Source organism: Oncorhynchus kisutch, linkage group LG5 (assembly GCF_002021735.2).
Source record: "Oncorhynchus kisutch isolate 150728-3 linkage group LG5, Okis_V2, whole genome shotgun sequence".
NCBI lineage: Eukaryota > Metazoa > Chordata > Actinopteri > Salmoniformes > Salmonidae > Oncorhynchus > Oncorhynchus kisutch.
The window spans coordinates 44,444,197-44,465,973 of NC_034178.2; the positions used below are offsets into that span (position 1 = coordinate 44,444,197).

The following is a 21,777-nucleotide window of genomic DNA, read 5'->3' on the forward strand; positions in this document are numbered from 1 at the left end:
ATGCAAACACACTTTCAAAAAGACAAAGATAAAAACACAGCACACACACACACTAACACATCTAACTGACTGCACAGCTGTGGTAAAGGGGGAGTGCACGGTACACACACAAACACACACACACTTGCATGCATGCAAGCACATACACACACACGCATCCACACACACACACACAAGCACGCACACACACACACACACACACACACACACACACACACACACACACACACACACACACACACACACACACACACACACACACACACACACACACATCTAACTGACTGGGGGATCTAACTCTATTGTAGAGTTGACAGATGGTCTTTAGATGGTGCTCAGTTAATGATTAGCTATGTCATCACTTAATCAGAGTACCATTAATCTGTCACACACACACACACTCACACATACACACACACACACACACACACACACACACACACACACACACACACACACACACACACACACACACACACACACACACACACACACACACACACACACACACACACACAGGGTTGGTAGGGTCATTCACTGCCTACATTTACCATGGCACAGTCAGTTCAAACAGGTACGTACATGCTGTCCATTTTATACAACCCACAGCTTTCTTCTAAACTCTAGGGAGTCAAGGACTGATTTGTAAAGCCAATGTTAGAGCCATTTGTATGTTAAACCAAATGTGTATAGAAGTTTTTTTGGTGATTTATTATCCTATAGAAATTGTATGAAAACGGTTTTATTTATGTGGAATCTCCCTTTAATGGTTATTTCTACACCAAGTAGCCAAGTGTGAGTTTGCTGTTTGAGGTGTATTTAAAGGCTTTGAGATAGTGTCACTAACATATGCTAGGAGCCTGCTGCTAGAAAGATGCCTTAAGATACAGTTTTCAACTTTCGTAGTGGCTTCAAATAATGTCCCCAACATACTAATAGGCCACTTCCTTTACACACCTTTACAAGGACTGTTTCAATGCGTTTCCAAGAAAAAGCATGACATGTAATTTATTGGTTGAGTCAAACCTCATATTTATTGTAATCAGAAAATGTCTAGGTTTGTCACAGTTCCTTTGTTGGTAAGTGGTAATGATGGCAAACAAACTCCAAAAGGCACAACAATTATTATGGTAAAAAGGATGAACTAAACAGCAAATCCAATGATATAAATCCAAACAGTATAAACAACAGGATACGGTATAACCACTTACTAACAAAGGACCTGTGTGACAAACTTGGACACTTTGTGAGTACAATAAATATTATGTTTGAGCAAATACATTTTCTTGGAAATGCTTTGATGCAGTCCTTGTAAACAGAGGCACCATGCCCATAGGGGCCACAGAGGCACGTACCCCCTCAGCTCTGTCCTGTTTAAATAATAATAATAATTTTAGTTGTTGCTTCTCTGTAATACTACTGGCCACCTAGCAATTTTATGAATTTAGCCAGCCCAGATAGGTTCCCAACCTCATAACTAGCTACCAATTTAGGCCATTAATCAAGTTAGAATAGCTAACTTGTCTTACTATCTTAGACTTTAGAAATGCAAGCAATAACTAAATATAGTGAATTAGATTCACATTCCATTCAATCTTTTACCCAGATATTAGCAGTGTGACGACCCACCCACTCTGTCTGCCGAATTCTTTCTCTTTGCTGGGCAGAGCCACGAAGGTTGTCAGCAAAATGGGACACACCTGGGCTCTGGTGTGTCCCAGGGATAAATACACCTTTACCCCATTCATTGAGGTTACTCTCTCCACGTAGACACAATGTATTTTTGGTTGTGGTATTTTGCACCTCTCAACACCCCTCACCATCTATGCACGCATCCACTCACTTGCACTACGGATTACTAACTACACACACCATTGTTAATTGTATATAGTTTAGTTAATAAATATATTTTTGTCATTCCTTGATCTCTGCGTTGTCTCCCTTTGTATTACGAGCCGGTTCGTGACAGCAGAGATGCAGAGAAGCATATTTAGTTCCTTTAAAAAATGAATCAACAATCAGGAGAATACAGACAGCGCAACATGTATGCAGAGGGGGGGTTCTAAGCTGACATATGGAATTGTTTTAAGGTTATATTATATGTAACTTAGCTATTTGATTCAGAATTTTAGGACACCCTTTGGTATAAAAAATATATATACAGTACCAGTCAAAAGGGTTTTCCTTTATTTCTTACTATTTTCTACATTGTAGAATAATAGTGAAGACATCAAAACTATTAAATAACACACATGGAATCATGTAGTAACCAGAAAAGTATATATTTAGTAGTAATCAAATCAAAATATATCTTATATTTGAGATTCTTAAAAGTAGCCACCCTTTTCCTTGATGACAGCTTTGAACACTCTTGGCATTTTTTCAACAAGTGGTGTAAAGTACTTAAGTACAAATACTTCAAAGTACTACTTAAGTTGTTTTTTTGTGTAGCTGTACTTTACTTTTACTTCACTACATTCCTAAAGAAAATATTGTACTTTTTATTCCATACATTTTCCCTGACACCCAAAAGTACTCGTTACATTTTGAATGCTTGGCACACTTATCAAGCGAACATCGCCGGTCATCCCTATTGCCTCTGATCTGAAGAACTCATTAAACACAAATGCTTCATTTGTAAATTATGTCTGAATGTTGGAGTGTGCCCCTGGCTATCGGAAAATAAAAAATAAAATGGTGCCATCTGGTTTGCTTAATATAAGAAATTTGAAATTATTTTTACTTTTATTTTTGATACTTAAGTATATTAAACCAAATACTTTTAGACTTTTACTCAAGTAATGTTTTACTTGAGTCATTTTCTATTAGGGTATCTTTACTTTTACTCAAGTATGAAAAATGGGTACTTTTTCCATCACTGCTCTCAACCAGCTTCACCTGGAATGCTTTTCCAACGGTCTTGAAGGAGTTCCCACATATGCTGAGCACTCGTTGGCTGATTTTACTTCACTCTGTGGTCCAACTCATCTCAAACCATCTCGATTGGGTTGAGGTCGGGTGATTGTGGAGGCCAGGTCATCTGATGCAGCACTCCATCAATCTCCTCCTTGGTCAAATAGCCCTTACACAGCCTGTAGGAGTGTTGGGTCTTTGTCCTGTTGAAAAACAAATAATAGTCCCACTAAGTGCAAACCAGATTGGATGGCTTATAGCTGCAGAATGCTGTTGTAGCCATACTGGTTAAGTGTGCCTTGAATTCTAAATTAATCAGGGAGTGTCATCAGCAAAGCACCTCCACCTCCATGCTTCACTTGGGAACTTCACGGAGATAATCCGTTCGCCTACCCTGCATCTCACTAAGACACGGTACCAAAAAATCTCATCAAAGGCTCAGACTCGTCAAACCAAAGGACAGATTGCCACTAGTCTAATGTCCATTGCTCATGTTTCTTTGCCCAGGCAAGTATTTTCTTATTGGTGTCCTTTAGTAGTGGTTTCTTTGTAGCAATGCGACTATGAATGCCTGATTCACGCAGTCTCCTCTGACCAGTTGATTTGAGATGTGTCTGTTACTTGAACTTTGTGAACCATTTATTTAGGCTGCAAATTTATGAGGCTGGTAACTCTAATGAACTTATCCTCTGCAGCAGAGGTAACTCTGGGTCTTCCTTTCCTGTGGCAGTCCTCATGAGAGCTAGTTTCATCATAATGCTTAATGGTTTTTGTGACTGCACTTGAAGAAACTTTAAAAGTTTTGGGCATTTTCCGCATTGACTGTTCTTCATGTCTTACAGTAATGATGGACTGTCGTTTCTCTTTGCTTATTTGATCTGTTCTTGCCATAATATGGACTTGGTCTTTTACCAAATAGGGATATCTTCTGTATACTACCCCTACCTTGTCACAACACAACTGATAGGCTCAAACGCATTAAAAAGGAAAGAAATTCCACAAATTAACTTTTAACAAGGCACACCTGTTAATTGAAACGCATTCCAGGTGACTACCTCATGAAGCTGGTTGAGAGAATGCCAAGAGTGTGCAAAGCTTTCATCAAGGCAAAGGGTGGCTACTTTGAAGAATCTCACTCTTTTTTTGGTTACTACACGATTCCATATGTTTTATAGTTTTGATGTTTCACTATTATTCTACAATGTAGAAAATAGTAAACATAAAGAAAAACCCTTGAATGAGTCGGTGTGTCCAAACTTTTGACTGGTACTGTATATACATTTTTTTTTTAAATAAAATATTGAATTTGGCCTTAACTACTACACGCCATAGAATAACACATTCATAAATGTCAAAAAGGACAGTCACAATATTTATCATAAGATTTTGAAGTGTCTCTGTCCTATATCTAGAATATATCTTGTAGCTTTTTTTTTACACATATTTACAGTAGCACCCCTCCAGACCATCCCCCCAGCCCAGCCAGGTCACCCGTGATACAAGTCAGTATTCGACGTCTATCCATGTCTGAGGACGTCGGGAGATGATGTGGAAACCGGACACTAGGGGCAAGTAAGTTTCGGTTTTACTAGGGCATTGTGGACGTGGATGGGGATAAGGATCTGCCTCTGCCTCTGAAACCAAAGTTCAAATCCAGTTTTTGAGATTTTTGTTTTAACCCTGTCCCAAACCTTAACCCTTACTGTAATCATTCAGAGTTAATGCCCAACCTTAAGTTTTCAGAGTTATTGCCTAAACTTAACCTTGAGCACTTCAGAATTTGACATTTGCAACAACTTTAAAATTTGATGTTTGAGAAACATGGATGAATGTCTAATTCTGACATAAGACTGTGAGAGCTAGTTGCCCAGCTATCCTCACATACTTTGTGGCTCCTCAAGTTTTGGTGGTGCATGAAACCCCTGCTTATAAAGGAAGTGGCTTATTAGAATGTTGGGACATTGTTTTAAGCCACTGTAGCCACAGCTAATAGGTCACCAGACTGAAATATCCAGGTTTACAGGGTAAAGACAAACTAACTACAGTGGTTTCATACAGGACAAGCATGCAATTTCACATACAGTCATATCTGAGCTGGGTATGACAATGCAGACAAATATATGTCTAATGCATAGCTAATCAAAATCAAAAGTCTTTACACAATGCAACACTTTAAAACAAACATTGTGTCTGTAAACATGTTATAAGTCTGTCCTATTGTGTATCAAGGAATGCTAATGTTATACAAAGCATCTGCCAAGCTATGTTGGCCATCTGGACCTTACAGAGCTCTGGACTTTTATAGGGACCCCTTTTCACTAGTTCCTCTGTATGCCTTTATGTCCTGTGCCCTCCCTCTTACCCCATGGATAGCCCATGCTCTCTCTCCCCAACTCTCTTTCTTACTCTTCTTTAACACACTCTGCCATTTCAACTTGAACTAACGTCTTCCTCCCTTTTCCTTCTGTCTGTCTCATTTACTTTTCTCCTATCTATCCTGAACCTGACAGAATGGGGATCCCACCTCACCCACACACTCTGCTTCAGAAGGGCTCCAACCCAACCTGCACTGCTTAATCTCCATCTCTCTCTCTTTCCCTTTCTTACCCCCCTCTACCCCTCCCTTTGTTATCTTGTTGGTTTCAGTAATTTAAGTGTAATGACATTTATGAGCTTCATTCAGTTCAGTCCCAGTCTCATGTCTCTCGCATGCCACATGTGCTGATTTAAGGCCGCTCCTATAGGAGAGAGTCCCAATACAGGATCAGTGATCTAGATGGACAAGGAAAGGAAGCAAGTTAAAGACATTCTCCGGTACTTTGTATACTTTTTAGCTTGTAGTTCGGGAAGTAGCACTCACGAGCCAAAAGTGGTCCCTGAAAATTGGTACTACATCACATACATTATATCAAGATTTCAGCACCACATCATTGTTATTGTTCTCGCTCTCTGCTGTCTGTGCATCATGTGCCTCTTGCTAGCTGTCACTCAAATGGTGAGGGGCTGAAGCTCATTGGTTGAACTCAAATTGCTAGGGGGCTGGCCCTTATGGGAAAATGTAGGGAAAATGGCATAGGACAGCTTCCAGAAAAACAGTTGCTTTAAAATGTAGGATTTTGTGGTTAATTGAGGTAAGACAATAATTCTGCTCATACGGTAGATTATGCATGTATAAACAACACATTAACACACCCAGTCCACAGTGGGAGTTTTGAAAAATGCTTAGAAGTCGCTAAAGTTCCAGAGTGTGTCTGTAACGTTTGTTATTGGAAGGATTGGACCAAGGTTCAGCATGGAAGATGAACGTGCAGCTGTGTAGGGCTAACAAGCAACAATACAAAATCAAGATCCCACAAACAGGTGGGAAAAGGCTGCCTAAATATGATCCCCAATCAGAGACAACGGTAGACTGCTGCCACTGATTGGGAACCATACCGTGTGTTGGGATGTGTGTGTGTGTTTGGGCATTGCCACTCTCCTAGGTTTGGGTCAGTGCACAGATATAGGGGCTCTGACTGAGGGAGGGGGAGAGAGGGGAGTGGGAGGGTAGCTATAGGGTCGTTGTATGTGTGTGTGTGTGTGTGTGTGTGTGTGTGTGTGTGTGTGTGTGTGTGTGTGTGTGTGTGTGTGTGTGTGTGTGTGAGGTCTGGGTAAGTGACCACGTGAGTGTTTGTGCATATCTTGAACTATTGTTGAACTCAGTGGGCCATATGGTAGTGAACACAAAGACTTAACTCAAACCCATTTAATAGACAGCAATAGTAATGGCGTCTTTTTGTAAGCACTAACGGAGGCTAACTCCGCCATGGCTTGGTGTTCAAAGCCTATAGAGAAATGAATGGGGTTTTTGGAGGGTTTTTTGATAAATGCCGAAAATAAGGTCTGTGGTATACACAGGTTTAGGAGATCTTATACAGTACATTTTGTTCTAATTTATGAGGTAATCTCTATCAGTGAATTTTGAAGCATTTATGACATCAAAACAAGCACATAAAGCACATGAAGACTTCATATTTCATTAAGGTCATGTTAACTGACTGATATTATCTCATAGAACAAAACTTTTATAAGATTCCCTAAGCCTGTGTTAACCTCAGACCTTATTTTGGGCGTTTTTCCAAAAACCATACAAAAAAAACATTTATTTCCCCGCAGGCTTTGACCAACGAGCCATGGCTAACTCATTTCCATTTTTTAGGACTAGCAGCTAGCGAGCTCTGTACTGTTAACCCTTACCCTAACTCCACCCCTTAAAGGTGAATAACAGGCCACATCCATCTACAGCCTCCAAATTCTGCTCTTCAGACACACACACACATACACACACACACACACACACACACACACACACACACACACACACACACACACACACACACACACACACACACACACACACACACACACATACACACTGCTCTGTTCTTCTTTCCCCGACTCTTCTCCATCCCCATGGCCCCCTTCCTCTACTCCCTCTCCTCCACCCCTTCCTCCATTATTACCTCTTCGTTTGTCTTCCGTCCTTTCATTTGCAGCCCAGGCCTTTTCACCTTAAACAGACAGCAGCTGTGTGGTGAGGGCTTAGAACCACTGCAGGCCTGAATGGACTGTTGGGTTGGACAAAGCTGTGCTTCCCCAGCAACACATCAGCTACAAATTAGCCTGCAGGCTCTGGGTCCTGCAGGGGGAGAGACCTGTGTGTGTGTGTGTGTGTGTGTGTGTGTGTGTGTGTGTGTGTGTGTGTGTGCATGTGTCCAGGCTGGGGGATCCTTTCATGTCTACCAACACTGATGGGGTGGGGGCTAAGGGGAGGGGCTAGAAGTTGTTTTGGGACCATTGGCCTGGTACAGTATGAGTGACAGCTGGGAGTCAACAGGTTTAAACCCCCCAGCTTCTCTCTGACAGGTAATGGTTAACAGGCTGAAGGGGGTTTGCCCTTCCCTGTGGGTGGCATGGTGCGTGGGTTTGTACGTGTGTACGTGTGTTTGTTTGTTTGTGTGTGTGTGCATGTTTGTGTACATGCATTTGGGGGGGTGTGTGTGGGGGAGTGTCTGTGTTCTGAACTGTAGCCCATCCCTGTACAGTAATGTGATTATCTTCTCAGAAAGAGCCCTGAGGCTGGGAATTACTGGCTGAATCTCCTTCGCTAGCACTATGGGACACCTCCCTCCTTCTTCTCTCTCTCTTTTTTCCATTTGCCTCTTTCTTTATTTTTTCTTTATTTTTTCTTTACCCCTTTATTTTTTTCTTTCTTTCTTTCTTTCTTTCTTTCTTTCTTTCTTTCTTTCTTTCTTTCTTTCTTTCTTTCTTTCTTTCTTTCAGCGGACAACTCTCACCTCATTACCCCTTGAGAGAATCATTCATGATGGGACATGCATTGCACTGTAATTCTACCGAACTAAGTCACGAACTGATTAACCATGATTAACCATGTTAGCTGCCATTGGATCCAATGGTGATTTTACTTGCAGATCTGTGATCTCACTTAGCTCTCAGTCAGACCTTTCCCATGTCAGAGATGAAAGGAATTGCTCTGATGAATGTCCAGTTCAGTAAACTCCCCACATCCAGGTAAAGAGAGAGACAGAGAGACTGAGGGATGGAGTTAGACAGAGAAAGGTAGATGGAGCTACTGCATGTCTTCACTTGTCCGTATAAAATAGGTCATCCGTTTATCTTGTCTTCGTGTGAGTGTGTGCTTGAGTTGGTGTGTGTGTGTATTTGAACATGGGTGGGTGTGTGAGGGTCTATGTCTATGTGTGTGTGTGTTCCTCTCTCTGAGATGCAGAGTGTCTGTGATTATCAGGGGATGTAGGCCACTGTAGCCCTGACCAGACCTCTGACATCACCCACTAGATGGCCTGCCAGACATAACAACAGTAAACAACACTACAGTAAACAGGCCAGGCGGACGGACAGATGTCCTGATCACTGAAGGGAGGTCACAAAACAGAAACAACTCCGTATTTCAGTCATTTAGCAGACACTCTTATCCAATTAGGGTCAAGTACCTGGTTCAAGGGCACATCAACAGATTGTTCACCTAGTTGGCTCAGAGATTTGAACCAGTGACCTTTCAGTTTACTGGCCCAATGCGCTTAACCACTAGGCTAATTCCTATAAAAAGATAAACAGGATGGATTTGCTATAACTAACTCCAGACTCTTAATAAACGCATATTCAACTTCAACTTCCTTTACAAAGCAGAAAAAAATATTTAAAAAATGTGATCAAAGCGTGTCTAACGTCACATTGAATCTGAAACTGAAATTGAGCTGTAGAAAAGGAACTCCATACTTTTAGAAGTAAAGACAAAGCAAGTGTCGCTGAGTCAAGGAACAATCAATGACTTTACCGCAGCCAGGTGACTCACCTCTTACAGACTTGTATATTAGTTACAGCCGGTGTGTTCGTGTGTGTGTAAGGTGTGCCTCTCTCTTATCTTATGACCCTAGCACAATAGGGAATTTTTTCCTGGTAAGGTTCATTCCATAGGTAGGATGTTACAGCAAACACATTAGAGCTGAAATTAGAGTAGGTTGTGTGAGTGAGTGTGTGTGTGTATGTGTGTGTGTGCACTCATGCACATGCATGTTGTAGCTGTCAGGTATGTGATGAGTAGACATGAGGGTGAGGAAAGGTATTTCCGCTCAGAGGTGCTTGGTGTCCTCTGGGATTCACTGGGAGTGGGAGAATGTGTGTCTTACGTTTAGCTGAAATAACGTGTTAAGTTTAGCTGAAAGTGTATGTGTGTGTGTGTGTGTGTGTTGATTGGGTGACAGTGAGTGTTGGCATGTGTCTCTCTGATGTGTTTGGTTATCAGGTGACCTGTCAGATTGTCGCACCCTGAGTAGAAGTGACTAATACACAGGTTGTAGCACTGAAACAAAAAACCTCATGACTCAATTAGCTCTATTCTCTTTCTTTGAACGGAGGGACACCATCTCTGTGTGTCACACATTTAGTGAACAGGACACTATGAGATCCAGGTCTGTTATCCAATACACAACACACATGCGCATCATGCCCATAGGGGGCACAGGGGCTCGTGCCCCCTCTGATTTTTCCTGTTTAAAAATGTTGTTGTTGTTTCTCTGTAATACTACTAGCCACCTCGCAATTTTATGAAGTTGGTTTTAGCCCAGATAGGTTCCCAATCTCCCAACCTCATAAGTAACTACTATGAACCTTTTACAAAGATTTTAGCAGAGATGCAGGGAAGCACATTTAATTGATTTAATAAGAACCATCAGTCAGGAGGATACAGACAACTCAAGAGGTATATTTAGACATGCAGAAAAATATACATATACAGTACCAGTCAAAAGTTTGGACACACCTACTCATTCAAGCGCTTTCTTTATTTTTACTATTTTCTACATTGTAGAATAATAGTGAAGACATCAAAACTATGAAATAACACACATGGAATCATGTAGAAACCAAAAAAGTGTTAAACAAATCAAAATAAATGGTATATTTGAGATTCTTCAAAGTAGCCACCCTTTGCCTTGATGACAGCTTTGCACACTCTTGGCATTCTCTCAACCATCTTCATGAGTACAGTAGGTCACCTAGAATGCATTTCAATGTGCCTTGTTAAAAGTTAATTTGTGGAATTTCTTTCCTTCTTAATGCGTTTGAGCCAATCAGTTGTGCTGTGACAAGGCAGGGGTAATATACAGAAGACAGCCCTATTTGGTAAAAGTCCATTTGTGTTATAGTTTTGATGTCTTCACTAATATTCTACAATGTAGAAAATAGTAAAATAATGAAAAACCCTTGAATGAGTAGGTGTCCAAAATGTTGCCTGGTACTAATAATATATATATATATATATATATATATTTTTTTTCTTCCATAGAATTAAGCCTAATGAGTATAGCTCTAATTGCAGAAAAAAGCTGTTTCAGGTGTTTGAAAAAAGAAAAAAAATCTCAACTTTAAGGAAGGGGGTACCCCCCCAGCCACCCACACCTACTTTGTGTCCCCTCAAATTGCTGGGTGCATGACGCCAATGCGCACACACACAGACAGTATACACACACAGTTAGCTCTGCGCGGGTGGAGCCTAATCGTGTCTTGTAGGATTTCACCGTCCGAGTCCTAGCGTGCACAACACAACACAACACACACACTTTGCTGTTGAGGGAGATAGAAGTCTTCGCGCAATGTGAAGACACGACTTGGATGCTAAAGATCTAATATACGACGAAACGTTAGAGCATTATAAGTGCTACGTGAGGTCGATGGTGTATTTTAATCTTATTAGATATATACCTGCGTTTTAGTGGAAAGTTTGGGATCTCTCGCTCTAAGTGAATGAACTGGGAAAGCACTGTATTACAACTTGGATGAACAGGCTCTCTCCTCGCGCCCCGGGACATGTTTTAGCGGTGTTGGGTAGGGAATTATTTTATCATATAATTAGGTGGCAAAACACCTCGTCCCCACCATGAAGCGCTCAAGAGGTACAGTAGCGACGCCATCTTTCCAGTCCTCTCCAAGGGCTGCGCGGCAGAGCGAGTGGCTGCGGAGCGCTCTGGCCCACCATCACTGCCCCGACCCCGGCGTGGAGAACGAAATAGTGGTCCTGGCCACGGGGATTGACCAGTACCTCCAGGAGGTGTTTCACCACTTAGTTTACCCCAAACAAGACGACGTGGTCTCGGCAGAGGATTTCACTGTGCTTTGCTCAGTGCTGGGGCTTACCGGAGAGGAAAGTGAGACAAGGGATGGAGAGAAGGAAGAGGAGGGAGATGATGAGGAGGGACAAGGTATTTGCTCGGGGCTCCCTCGCGAGCTGGCCTTTAGGGACTTCCATTCGCGGCTATGCGGTTATTTCCGCGTCCGAGAGCGCGATGCAACTGGGGTCATGCGCCTCCCAGTTACAGAGGAGACCAAGCACATTGAGCGCGAGATCCGGCTTCGGTGGCCGCGGGTCAGGCGACGGAAATGTGTCAGTTTCGACCTCACAAGAGAACAAACCGGGAGGAGGCCCGCGCCCAAAGCGCACACACGTGAAACGGGTTCATCAGAACTACATCATAAAACAGGTAAGCAATTGGCTATAGCATATGAACTGGACTCTAAAATGTCTGAACTGTTATGGTTGCAGGTTCAAACTGCTGTGCTCCAGCTGCCCTCACCCCTCAATTGCTACACTGTCTGCTGAGCTCACTCATTAGGAAGGATTCCTCATGTGTTATCTCCAATTGAGGATACTAACACCATTCCTTATGGACAATCCTCATCTCTCCCACCTCTAGGCCAGACAGAAACCGAGTGTGTGGCTCTGAGGGAGCTGGTTGAGGACCTGCGCTCTGCTCTACAGGGCAGCGATGCTCGCTGCCTGGCTCTGGAAGTTGCATTACAACGACAGAGGGGCCCAGCCAGGCTTACCATGCACCACTCCAATGTAGCGACTTCAAACACACATACACCCTCAAACATACCAATTCCAAATGCCCAGGGACGCAAGAGGGGTGCACCTAACCCCCCAAAAGAAGGGATCCCAAATCCCCAGGGCCGAGGGTGCGGGGTGGGGGAAGAGAGGGTAGCAGGGAGACGGGGCTCCAAAGACCCTATCCTCAGGGAGCTGCAGCTGATTCGCTCCTCACGTGACGGACAGCTGGAGGAGGCAATCAGGTTCAACCAGCGGCTGGAGGAGGAGCTTGGCTGGGCATATGGTGAGGCTCGCAGGCTGGAGGGGGTGGAGTCTCGCCTACGGCAGGAGAATGCTGAGATCAGGTTGGTTTTGGTTGACTGAGTTGTTTGTTGATTGGTTGATTGATTAATGGAATGGCTGGTTGATTGGTTTGTTGACTGACTGATTGATTGATTGTTTGATTGACAGGCGGAGAACAGAAGAGGCGAGGGAGGCTCTCAGAGAGGGTCTCAAGAAGGTGAGACTGATCCAGAAACAGGCTCAGAACGTCCCTCAGCTCCAGAGCAGAGTCACACAGCTGGAAACAGACATTCAAGAGTACAGGTAGATTATACAACACCCCCGTCCCCAAGTCTAGGCCTGGAGGTCCACCACACTGGCACATAGGGGGCTGAATAAATGGGATTATGTTTGGTTAATATTGAACTCTATATCACCAACAGCAACAACATAGCAACAACCCAGCACATGTTCTGTCCTCTACACTGCTGATACAGTATATTAACCACATAAACGGTATTATTAATTGAGGACACATTTATGACTGTTGAAATGTAAGGTAGTCATTAGTGGGGTAAGTCATTGGCCCTGCCTCTCGCTGGTAGTGGTATCTGCAATGGTTTAACAGCTTGGCTGACAGTGAAGCTGTAATGCTCTCACCACAAAACATAAGAGACCTTTACTACTGTAGTGTACACACTCACCAGCAACACACACATACATGAACGTGCAAAAACATAGTGACTGTCGTGAAGAGGGCACGACAAAGCCTGTTTCCCCTCAGGAAACTAAAAAGGGTCCTGAGATCCTCAAAAGGTTCTACAGCTGCAACGTTGAGAGCATCCTGACTGGTTGCATCACTGCCTGGTACGGCAATTGCTCGGCCTCCGACCGCAAGGCACTACAGAGGGTAGTGCATACGGCCAGTACATCACTGGGGCTAAGCTGCCTGCCATCCAGGACCTCTACACCAGGCGGTGTCAGAGGAAGGCCCTGAAAATTGTCAAATGCCCCAGCCACCCCAGTCATAGACTGTTCTCTCTACACGGTACCGGAGTGCCAAGTCTAGGACAAAAAGGCTTCTCAACAGTTTTTACCCCCAAGCCATAAGACTCCTGAACAGGTAACCAAATGGTTACCCGGACTATTTGCATTGTGTGCCCCCCCCAACCACTCTTTTACGCTGCTGCTACTCTCTGTTTATCATATATGCATAGTCACTTTAACCATATCTACATGTACATACTACCTCAATCAGACTGACTAACCGGTGTCTGTGTATAGCCTCGCTACTGTTATTTTCAAATGTCTTTTCACTGTTGTTTTATCAAATCAAATCAAATTTATTTATATAGCCCTTCGTACATCAGCTGATATCTCAAAGTGCTGTACAGAAACCCAGCCTAAAACCCCAAACAGCAAGCAATGCAGGTGTAGAAGCACGGTGGCTAGGAAAAACTCCCTAGAAAGGCCAATACCTAGGAAGAAACCTAGAGAGGAACCAGGCTATGTGGGGTGGCCAGTCCTCTTCTGGCTGTGCCGGGTGGAGATTATAACAGAACATGGCCAAGATGTTCAACGCACACTTAGATTCACACAGGACACCGAATAGGACAGGAGAAGTACTCCAGATATAACAAACTGACCCCAGCCCCCCGACACATAAACTACTGCAGCATAAATACTGGAGGCTGAGACAGGAGGGGTCAGGAGACACTGTGGCCCCATCCGAGGACACCCCCGGACAGGGCCAAACAGGAAGGATATAACCCCACCCACTTTGCCAAAGCACAGCCCCCACACCACTAGAGGGATATCTTCAACCACCAACTTACCATTTATTTCTTTACTTACCTACACACACACACACCTTTTTTCTTTCGCACTATTGGTTAGAGCCTGTAAGTAAGCATTTCACTGTAAGGTCTACACCTGTTGTATTCTGTGCATGTGACAAATAAACTTTGATTTGATTTGACTCATACTGTGCCTAACCTTTGACCTCTCAGATCACAGTGCACCTGCAGAGGAAGCCACGCCTCACCGCCTCGAGAGCCCATGGACGACACCTGCCTCCAGCGAGCGGTGGAGGGGAGAGCTGCCTCCGACGAGGAAGAGGAAGAGAGGGAGAGGAAGGAGGAGAGGGAGGAAGGACAGTGCTGCCTTTTGGAGGTGAAAAGGCTCATCAACAGACTGCACAACTGTGGTAAAGGGTGAGTGCAACACACACACACACACACACACACACACACACACACACACACACACACACCTGTAGCTGACTCTCTTCTTCTCTCCAGGTGTCAGAATACAACAGCCCACCACTTGCTACTCTCCCAGAACCTCCTCCTTGACAACCAGAACAATCTCCATGGCAATGACCTCCTCATGATCCCCAGGGGGTGGGGCCGCAGAGGTCACACTTATCAGGAGGAGAGGGAGACTCAGTTAGAGAAGGTGAGAGAGAACTAGAGGGGTTCTTAGGGCCAATTCTATTTTTATTTAGCTCCCTCCAAAGAGAGAAAAAAAGTAAGACTTGGAATTGATCCTGGAACATATAGAGAACTAGTGGCCAGTGGGAGGCAGTTATAGATACATTTCCTTGTTTACCATATCTGATGTATGCAGCAGATGGTGTCTGTGAGAGTACTTTAGATACAACTAATACTGTTTTAGCTCTATTCAAGCAGACTAATGGAAGCCTGTCTGGCACAGCTCACTATCCATTTTGTTATTGTGTATATATTATTATTTCTTCATTGACTGACTTGTGCTTTTTCTTTCTCTCTCTCAATTCAATTCCATTCAATTTGCTTTATTTGCATGATGTCAAAATGTACATATACTGCCAAAGCTTACTTTGGAGATTTACAATATTACCATTCTCTCGCTCTCGCTCTCTCTCTCCCGCGCACGTGCACTGTCAGAGGCATGAGGAGGTGGAGGGGTTGAGGTTGGAGGTTCAGATGGTGGAGACCGAGAGGGTACGTCTGTCACTCTTGGAGGAGAAACTGACAGACACACTAACACTGCTACTGCAGCTACGCATCAAGGTACACATATACTGTATACACAAGCAAGAACAGTAAACACACAGGTCCTCGGAACATTCTGATTGTTTGTTATACCAGCCCTTCTAGTTTTGTAGTGCCACCTAGTGGTATAGTGTGTGTAAAGACCTGTGTATGAGTCGAGCCTTTCCCACCCTGACATTTCTCTCTCATCCTCTCTGGGCAGGGTGTCTCTCATAGGTCTCTGGGGAAAATGCTGATGGACACTCTGGATGTCTGCAGAAAGAGTGGACATAGCCCATCCCATGTGCTGCAGGTGGTCAATTCCTTCTGTGCCCAGCTTTCGTCCAATGAGCTGCTGCGAGATGAGATAGGAGTGGGAGGGGAAGGTGGCGGGGTAGGTGGAGAGGCACGAGTATCTGTGTCTACAAGCCAGAGACCCTCAAGCACCGCCAACCCCCCTGCTCATCTCCTGTTTGGGCAACACACAAACCTCTCTTCTCACCAAACTCCCCAACTCTCCTCCATAAACAGTACATAAATGGTTTACAGCTACAGTACACTCCTAAACCTCCTTCTGATTATGCTACAATACCACTTCCTAATTGTATACCGCGTCAGTACACTCCTAAACCGCGTCAGTACACTCCTAAACCTCCTTCTGATTATGCTACAATACCACTTCCTAATTGTATACCGCGTCAGTACACTCCTAAACCGCGTCAGTACACTCCTAAACCTCCTTCTGATTATGCTACAATACCACTTCCTAATTGTATACCGCGTCCTCTTATAAAGGGAAAGGTAAAGGGGGGTACCTCGTCAGTTGTCCAACGGGATGCATTCAACTGAAATGTTTCTTCCACATTTAACCCAACCCCTCTGAATCAGAGAGGTGCGGGGGGCTGCTTTAAACGACATCCACGTCTTCGGCATATACCACTTCCTCAGGAGTAGGCCTAGCTATGACTGTGTATATGAGAGGAAGATACTACAGGTTCATCTCTGTTGCTCTGCGGCTATAACAGTCTCTGTCTGTGTACTGCTATATGTACACAGCAGATTTAGCCTTTCACCTCTGTATATCTATTCTGTTGTGTTTGTTACTAACATGGCACTTATGACACAATCATGATTATTTATGCAAATGTATATATTCATATTTATACTAATGGGACAAGTTTGATTAGCTATGTATTATGTTTTTGTCTTTCTGTGTCATTTGACATGTTTTGTTAGTTTAGTTTAAAGCTTTGTAGAGGAGCACACTAGTGTGATGACTGTGTATGTATGTCTTCTGATTGTACCTTAGATACACTGCTTACTCTACATCAGGTACAGTACTTTATACTCTATTCATTATTTATCAAATCTCTCATTGAGATGACACATCTTTTCACATGAGGGACCCGGGAGACCTGATTTATAAACATGTAACATTCTAATTATTGCAGTTATTGTAGAGGACAATTAATACATTAATTAATAAAACCTCATAAAATGTGCATATAGTAGTATACTATGTGTTTTTCTTCTCTATACAAATGCATATCTACTGTGGTTGATTATAGGGACTCACAACAGGTGTCTTCACAACATTCAGCTGCTACATTGTACTTAGTGCTCAATGTGAGCTCAGAGCTCAGACATTTCTATCTCTCATATGACTGTGAGAACCAGGACTCAGGGTGTATGTGTGTGTCTTTGTTTGTGAAACAGCTGAAAGCACCAAACATGAGTGTCAGCGAAAGAGAGGTATAAAGCTACTCTGACCTTTGCATGATATCTGAGCAAGGCCACCCATTGCCCCATATCCATGATACATTGTATCCTCAGAAAGGCATAACCGCACCTGACACACACACACACACACACATACTTGACGTCCAGCTCTTAGGTTCTCTTAATTCAGGTATAGCCCCCCCATACAATCACACACAGAGTGACTCACAGAAGACTACAGCAATACAGAAGAGTGGTACAAAATAATATAGTCCTTTATTTCCAGCAATTTATAAAGTCCTGCAGATTGTGAACCCCACTACATTTACAGGGTTACAAAGGGGGACAGCACACAGTTGCAAATAAAGTGTATGCGTGTGTGTTTGTGTGTGTAACCAATATATCTGTATGGACATTTTGTGCTAGTAGTGTGTGTGTGTGTGTGTGTGTGTGTCTGGGAGGTGAGGGTTGAGGAATGTGGTTATAGAGAAATGATCCATCTGTTATACCTCTGTGTTGTCTGACCACTAGTCTGTTCTAGTCAGAGCCTTCTGTTTACAATATCCATCTATTCATGTATGTTCTCAATTGAAGGTTCTGGCCTTAGTGATTCCCAAACACTGCAGCCATTGCAACCATGCAGCCTCTCTCATAGACTATTTATTCATTCATTACATTACAACATCAAATCAAGGTATGTCAGTTATTAATAAAAGCTAATTAGAGAGATTCTACTCTGTGGTGAGCCTAGCTCCTGATTGGTTAAGGCCTTCTATGTTTGGGTCCCTGCCCGAGGGCAGGGGATGTAAGGTGTGTGAGGTTCATCAGATATTAGGCACCCACACTGTTGTTTGTTAGCCTAGGCGCTAATCTACCGCGGCAGCGCTGAAGCTCTACTGGCTGGATACAACCCAAAAAAGGATGAACAAAAAAATAAAATGAGAAACAATTACAAAAACAGCGACAGAACCAAGACAAAATTAAATGAAAAATAAACACCTTATTTATAGAATAAATATAGTATATACAATTTGCTTTGTGTGCATCTAAAAATAAATAGACAAAGCATTCCTTCCCCTGAAGAAGACTTCACAACCTCTTATCTGTACTGGGGCAGAACGCTGGCACAGGTTCAGTAAGACAGCAGAGAGAACCCAGGTTCTAGATCCAGGGTTCCACCTCAAGAATACAGAGGACAGGTTTTAGAATAGAATTTTGGATACAGGCTCTAGAATCCAGAAGGTATGTAATTCTATCATGGACACAGATTCTAGAATCAATAAAATACAAATTCTAGAATCTAGAAAACACAGGTTCTACATTAGAATCTTGGATACAGGTTCTATAATCTAGATGAAGCTAATAGTGAACAGCCTCTATCACTATCAGCACTGTCTCATATTCACTCATATGACAATGTTGCCCTCTGGTGCCTGTGTGTGTATATTACAGTACTTTCCAACAGTGACACTAAACCCCACTGGGGCTCTCAATCATAAACATGACATAATCATTCTCTAACACATAAGATCACAGAAGGATTAAGAAAAATTATGAACTTAAAGAATACATCTAATAACGGACACAACTTCCACTTTGTAAATTGTGTCAAACCTAAGAAGGATACATTATCTTTTAAAGAGAAGGACACTTAACTCATAATGCACACGTTTTGCATATTCATGTTATGTGCCCTGCACATGCACTCTGCTGGCCCCTTAAAACAACATATAAATTGAACACCAGACAACAAAGCATCAGATGATAACACATGCATTTCACCATCAAGCTGGGCTCTGCTGCTTACGAGAATTAGAGTGTCTATACTGACAGTATGTAAATGTGGGTAGGATAGGAGGCCATTTTGAAGCATGGCGTCTGTGGCAGATATTGTAGGTCAGCTGCACAGTGTGTATGTACAATGCACAACAGACATTAAGGAAGTGTGGTAGTCAGCATGGACAGGCCTTGAGTTGCTTCAACTCAAGAAGATCGCTGATGTTGTTTGTACCATTTGAGAAAGCTTGAGAGAACGAGAAACAGAAAGAGCGAGCGAGATGTTTGCATGATATTCCTAAGCAGGCAATATTGGTTTGACAATTCCTCCCTCAACATCCTGTCTTTCCTCACTAACTAATGAAGCCCATTAAAGCCTTCTAATCAGAACACACCAAACAGGTCTTGTCACTACAGCATTAGGCAGCAGCGTGATCAAGTGGATAACTTTCCCCACCCCTTAACATATGCTCCATATGCTCCATAAGTCCTTGCACTAGATAGAGGCCATTCCAGGTGACATCCTGTCTCAATAAGCGCTCTGTCCCTACCCTCTCTGACCCCCCTCTGGCCTCCCAGTAAAGCCACTCTAACCTCAGTGAGATAAGCTGTTTTGTGTGTGTGTGTAACCAACAGGCTGCCACAAACAGATGGCCAGCCTGACAAACAAAGCACAATTTTCTGTCTAAGTGTTTGTGTGAAAACAAAGAAGAAACAAATGTAATTGAAGAAATGTCACAATCGTAGCCTTTTAGGAGGATTCAGGGTACAACAAGGAGGTGTTGAAACCTTGCTATTGAGCGTTGAGGCCTCAAGGACCACTAAGGACATGGTTGGCAAGAATTGGGGTTGACTTTAATTAAAAAAATAACCCTCCAACTGAGTGTGAAACATAATGTGGCACCTGACCGTACGATCTGGCACCTCCTTGGTGGTGATCTATGAAACATAATGTGGCATCTGACCGTACGATCTGGCACCTCCTTGGTGACCTATGAAACATAATGAGGCACCTGACCGTACGATCTGGCACCTCCTTGGTGACCTATGAAGCATAATGTGGCACCTGACCGTACGATCTGGCACCTCCTTGGTGACCTATGAAACATAATGTGGTACCTGACAGTACGATCTGGCACCTCCTTGGTGACCTATGAAACATAATGTGGTACCTGACAGTACGATCTGGCACCTCCTTGGTGACCTATGAAACATAATGTGGTACCTGACAGTACGATCTGGCACCTCCTTGGTGACCTATGAAACCTAATGTGGTACCTGACAGTACGATCTGGCACCTCCTTGGTGACCTATGAAACATAGTGTGGTACCTGACACTACGATATGGCACCTCCTTGGTGACCTATGAAACATAATGTGGCACCTGACTGTACCATCTGGCAGGACCTATGTCCATGGACTAGGTTGAGGTTGCCTCTTACCACTGATACAGGGTCAGTTATGTTTTCATCCCTCCCCAATGGTTAAGGTTAGGATTTGGAGAGGGTAAACTGATTCTAGATCTGTGCTTAAGGACAACTTAAATCTTCCTGTTTCTTTTCAGGTTAGTGTTCAGTCATCCTTTAACAGGGTTGGGGGGTTGTTACCTAAGCAGATTCAGGTCTTTACATTCTGGTCCGGGCCCCTGTGGAGCTGCCCCCACTGAATCACTACTCTCAAGGCAAATTGGAAGGGTCCCTTAAAAATGTGTTCATCTCTTTATACATATAGCACTTGGTGATTAACCATTCTAGGCTTGTGTGAGTTTTTTTTGCTGTCTGTCTGTCTTCATTTCAAGTCTTTACGATTGAGCTCATCTTTACAAATGCTGCCAATGTGACTGGCCCAAGGGAGAATGTCCCCATTGAAAATAATGAGGATTCACTCACCCAATGGTAAAACAGATATAGATTCTTATCAAATTCACTATTAACAATAATAATCATAATCATCGTCATCATAATAACAATAAAAACAATAGTAGTAAAACTCTTATTTAGTCAAATAAAGAAAAAATGGCATAGTCTGTGACCCAGGGGGAGGGGTTTGGGGGGAGATTGGAGGTCAAGGGGTCAGGGTTGAGGTCTGGGTCTGAAAGTGATTCAGTTGTTCCGATGTCCAGAGGGAGATACTGTACAGTTCAGTTGTTCAGGTTGTTTCCGGTGAGCCCGAATTGATGCTGTGTATGTATGCTGTCCAGGTGTGTGTTCAGTCACCCACGTCAGTGTCTCTGTCTCCAATGAGCCAGAGGACATGGAAGCAGAGGGCCAGGAAGCCGGTCCCCAGCAGATCTCCCAGGGCCGTCAAGTAAGGAATAGAGAAGTTATCAGGGTTCATCCCCCTACTCCACATCCAGTGGACCATCCAGTCAGCCAGGTACAACAGGATCAACACCTAGAGACAGAGAGGGTGAGTGGTGAGGGGTGGTGAAGGTGTGTGGGGGTGTGAGTGTGTGTGTGTGTACCTGCAGTAATGCAGCAGCCATGTAGAAGGCTATGAAGATGGATGTTAGCGTGGTGTGTCCTCCCTGCATGGAGTTGATGGTGTAGAGGAAGACCAGGTGACCTGGAGCAACCAGGAGGAAGAGCACCCGTGCTGAACGAGAGTTCACATCTGGGAAAGAAAGAGAAATCAATTAAGTCAATATCAGTCAATATTGTACCTTTTTATGAAACTAATCAATACTCA

General features: G+C 43.4%; 2 protein-coding genes across 2 annotated transcripts in view; one reads left to right on the forward strand and one right to left on the reverse strand.

The window, feature by feature from the left end:
- Positions 1–10,918: 10,918 nt before the first annotated feature.
- si:ch211-112f3.4 (EF-hand and coiled-coil domain-containing protein 1) lies at positions 10,919–17,098 on the forward strand. The gene is made up of 7 exons (XM_020483376.2): positions 10,919–11,969; positions 12,183–12,663; positions 12,770–12,904; positions 14,590–14,793; positions 14,881–15,037; positions 15,508–15,633; positions 15,818–17,098. The coding sequence occupies exons 1-7, from the start codon at positions 11,369–11,371 to the stop codon at positions 16,130–16,132; spliced, it is 2,019 nt and encodes a 672-aa protein (XP_020338965.1). The 5' UTR covers positions 10,919–11,368; the 3' UTR covers positions 16,133–17,098.
- A 467-nt stretch (positions 17,099–17,565) lies between these two features.
- The window catches only part of LOC109891079 (solute carrier family 41 member 1), a 51,095-nt gene continuing 46,883 nt past the window's right edge, over positions 17,566–21,777 (reverse strand). Inside the window, exons 10-11 of the mRNA XM_031825138.1 lie at positions 21,554–21,702; positions 17,566–21,483 (exon numbers count right to left, since the gene is read on the reverse strand). Of these exons, the coding sequence (XP_031680998.1) occupies positions 21,298–21,483; positions 21,554–21,702 (335 nt within the window). The 3' untranslated portion in view covers positions 17,566–21,297. The remainder of the gene's footprint in view (positions 21,484–21,553; positions 21,703–21,777) is intronic.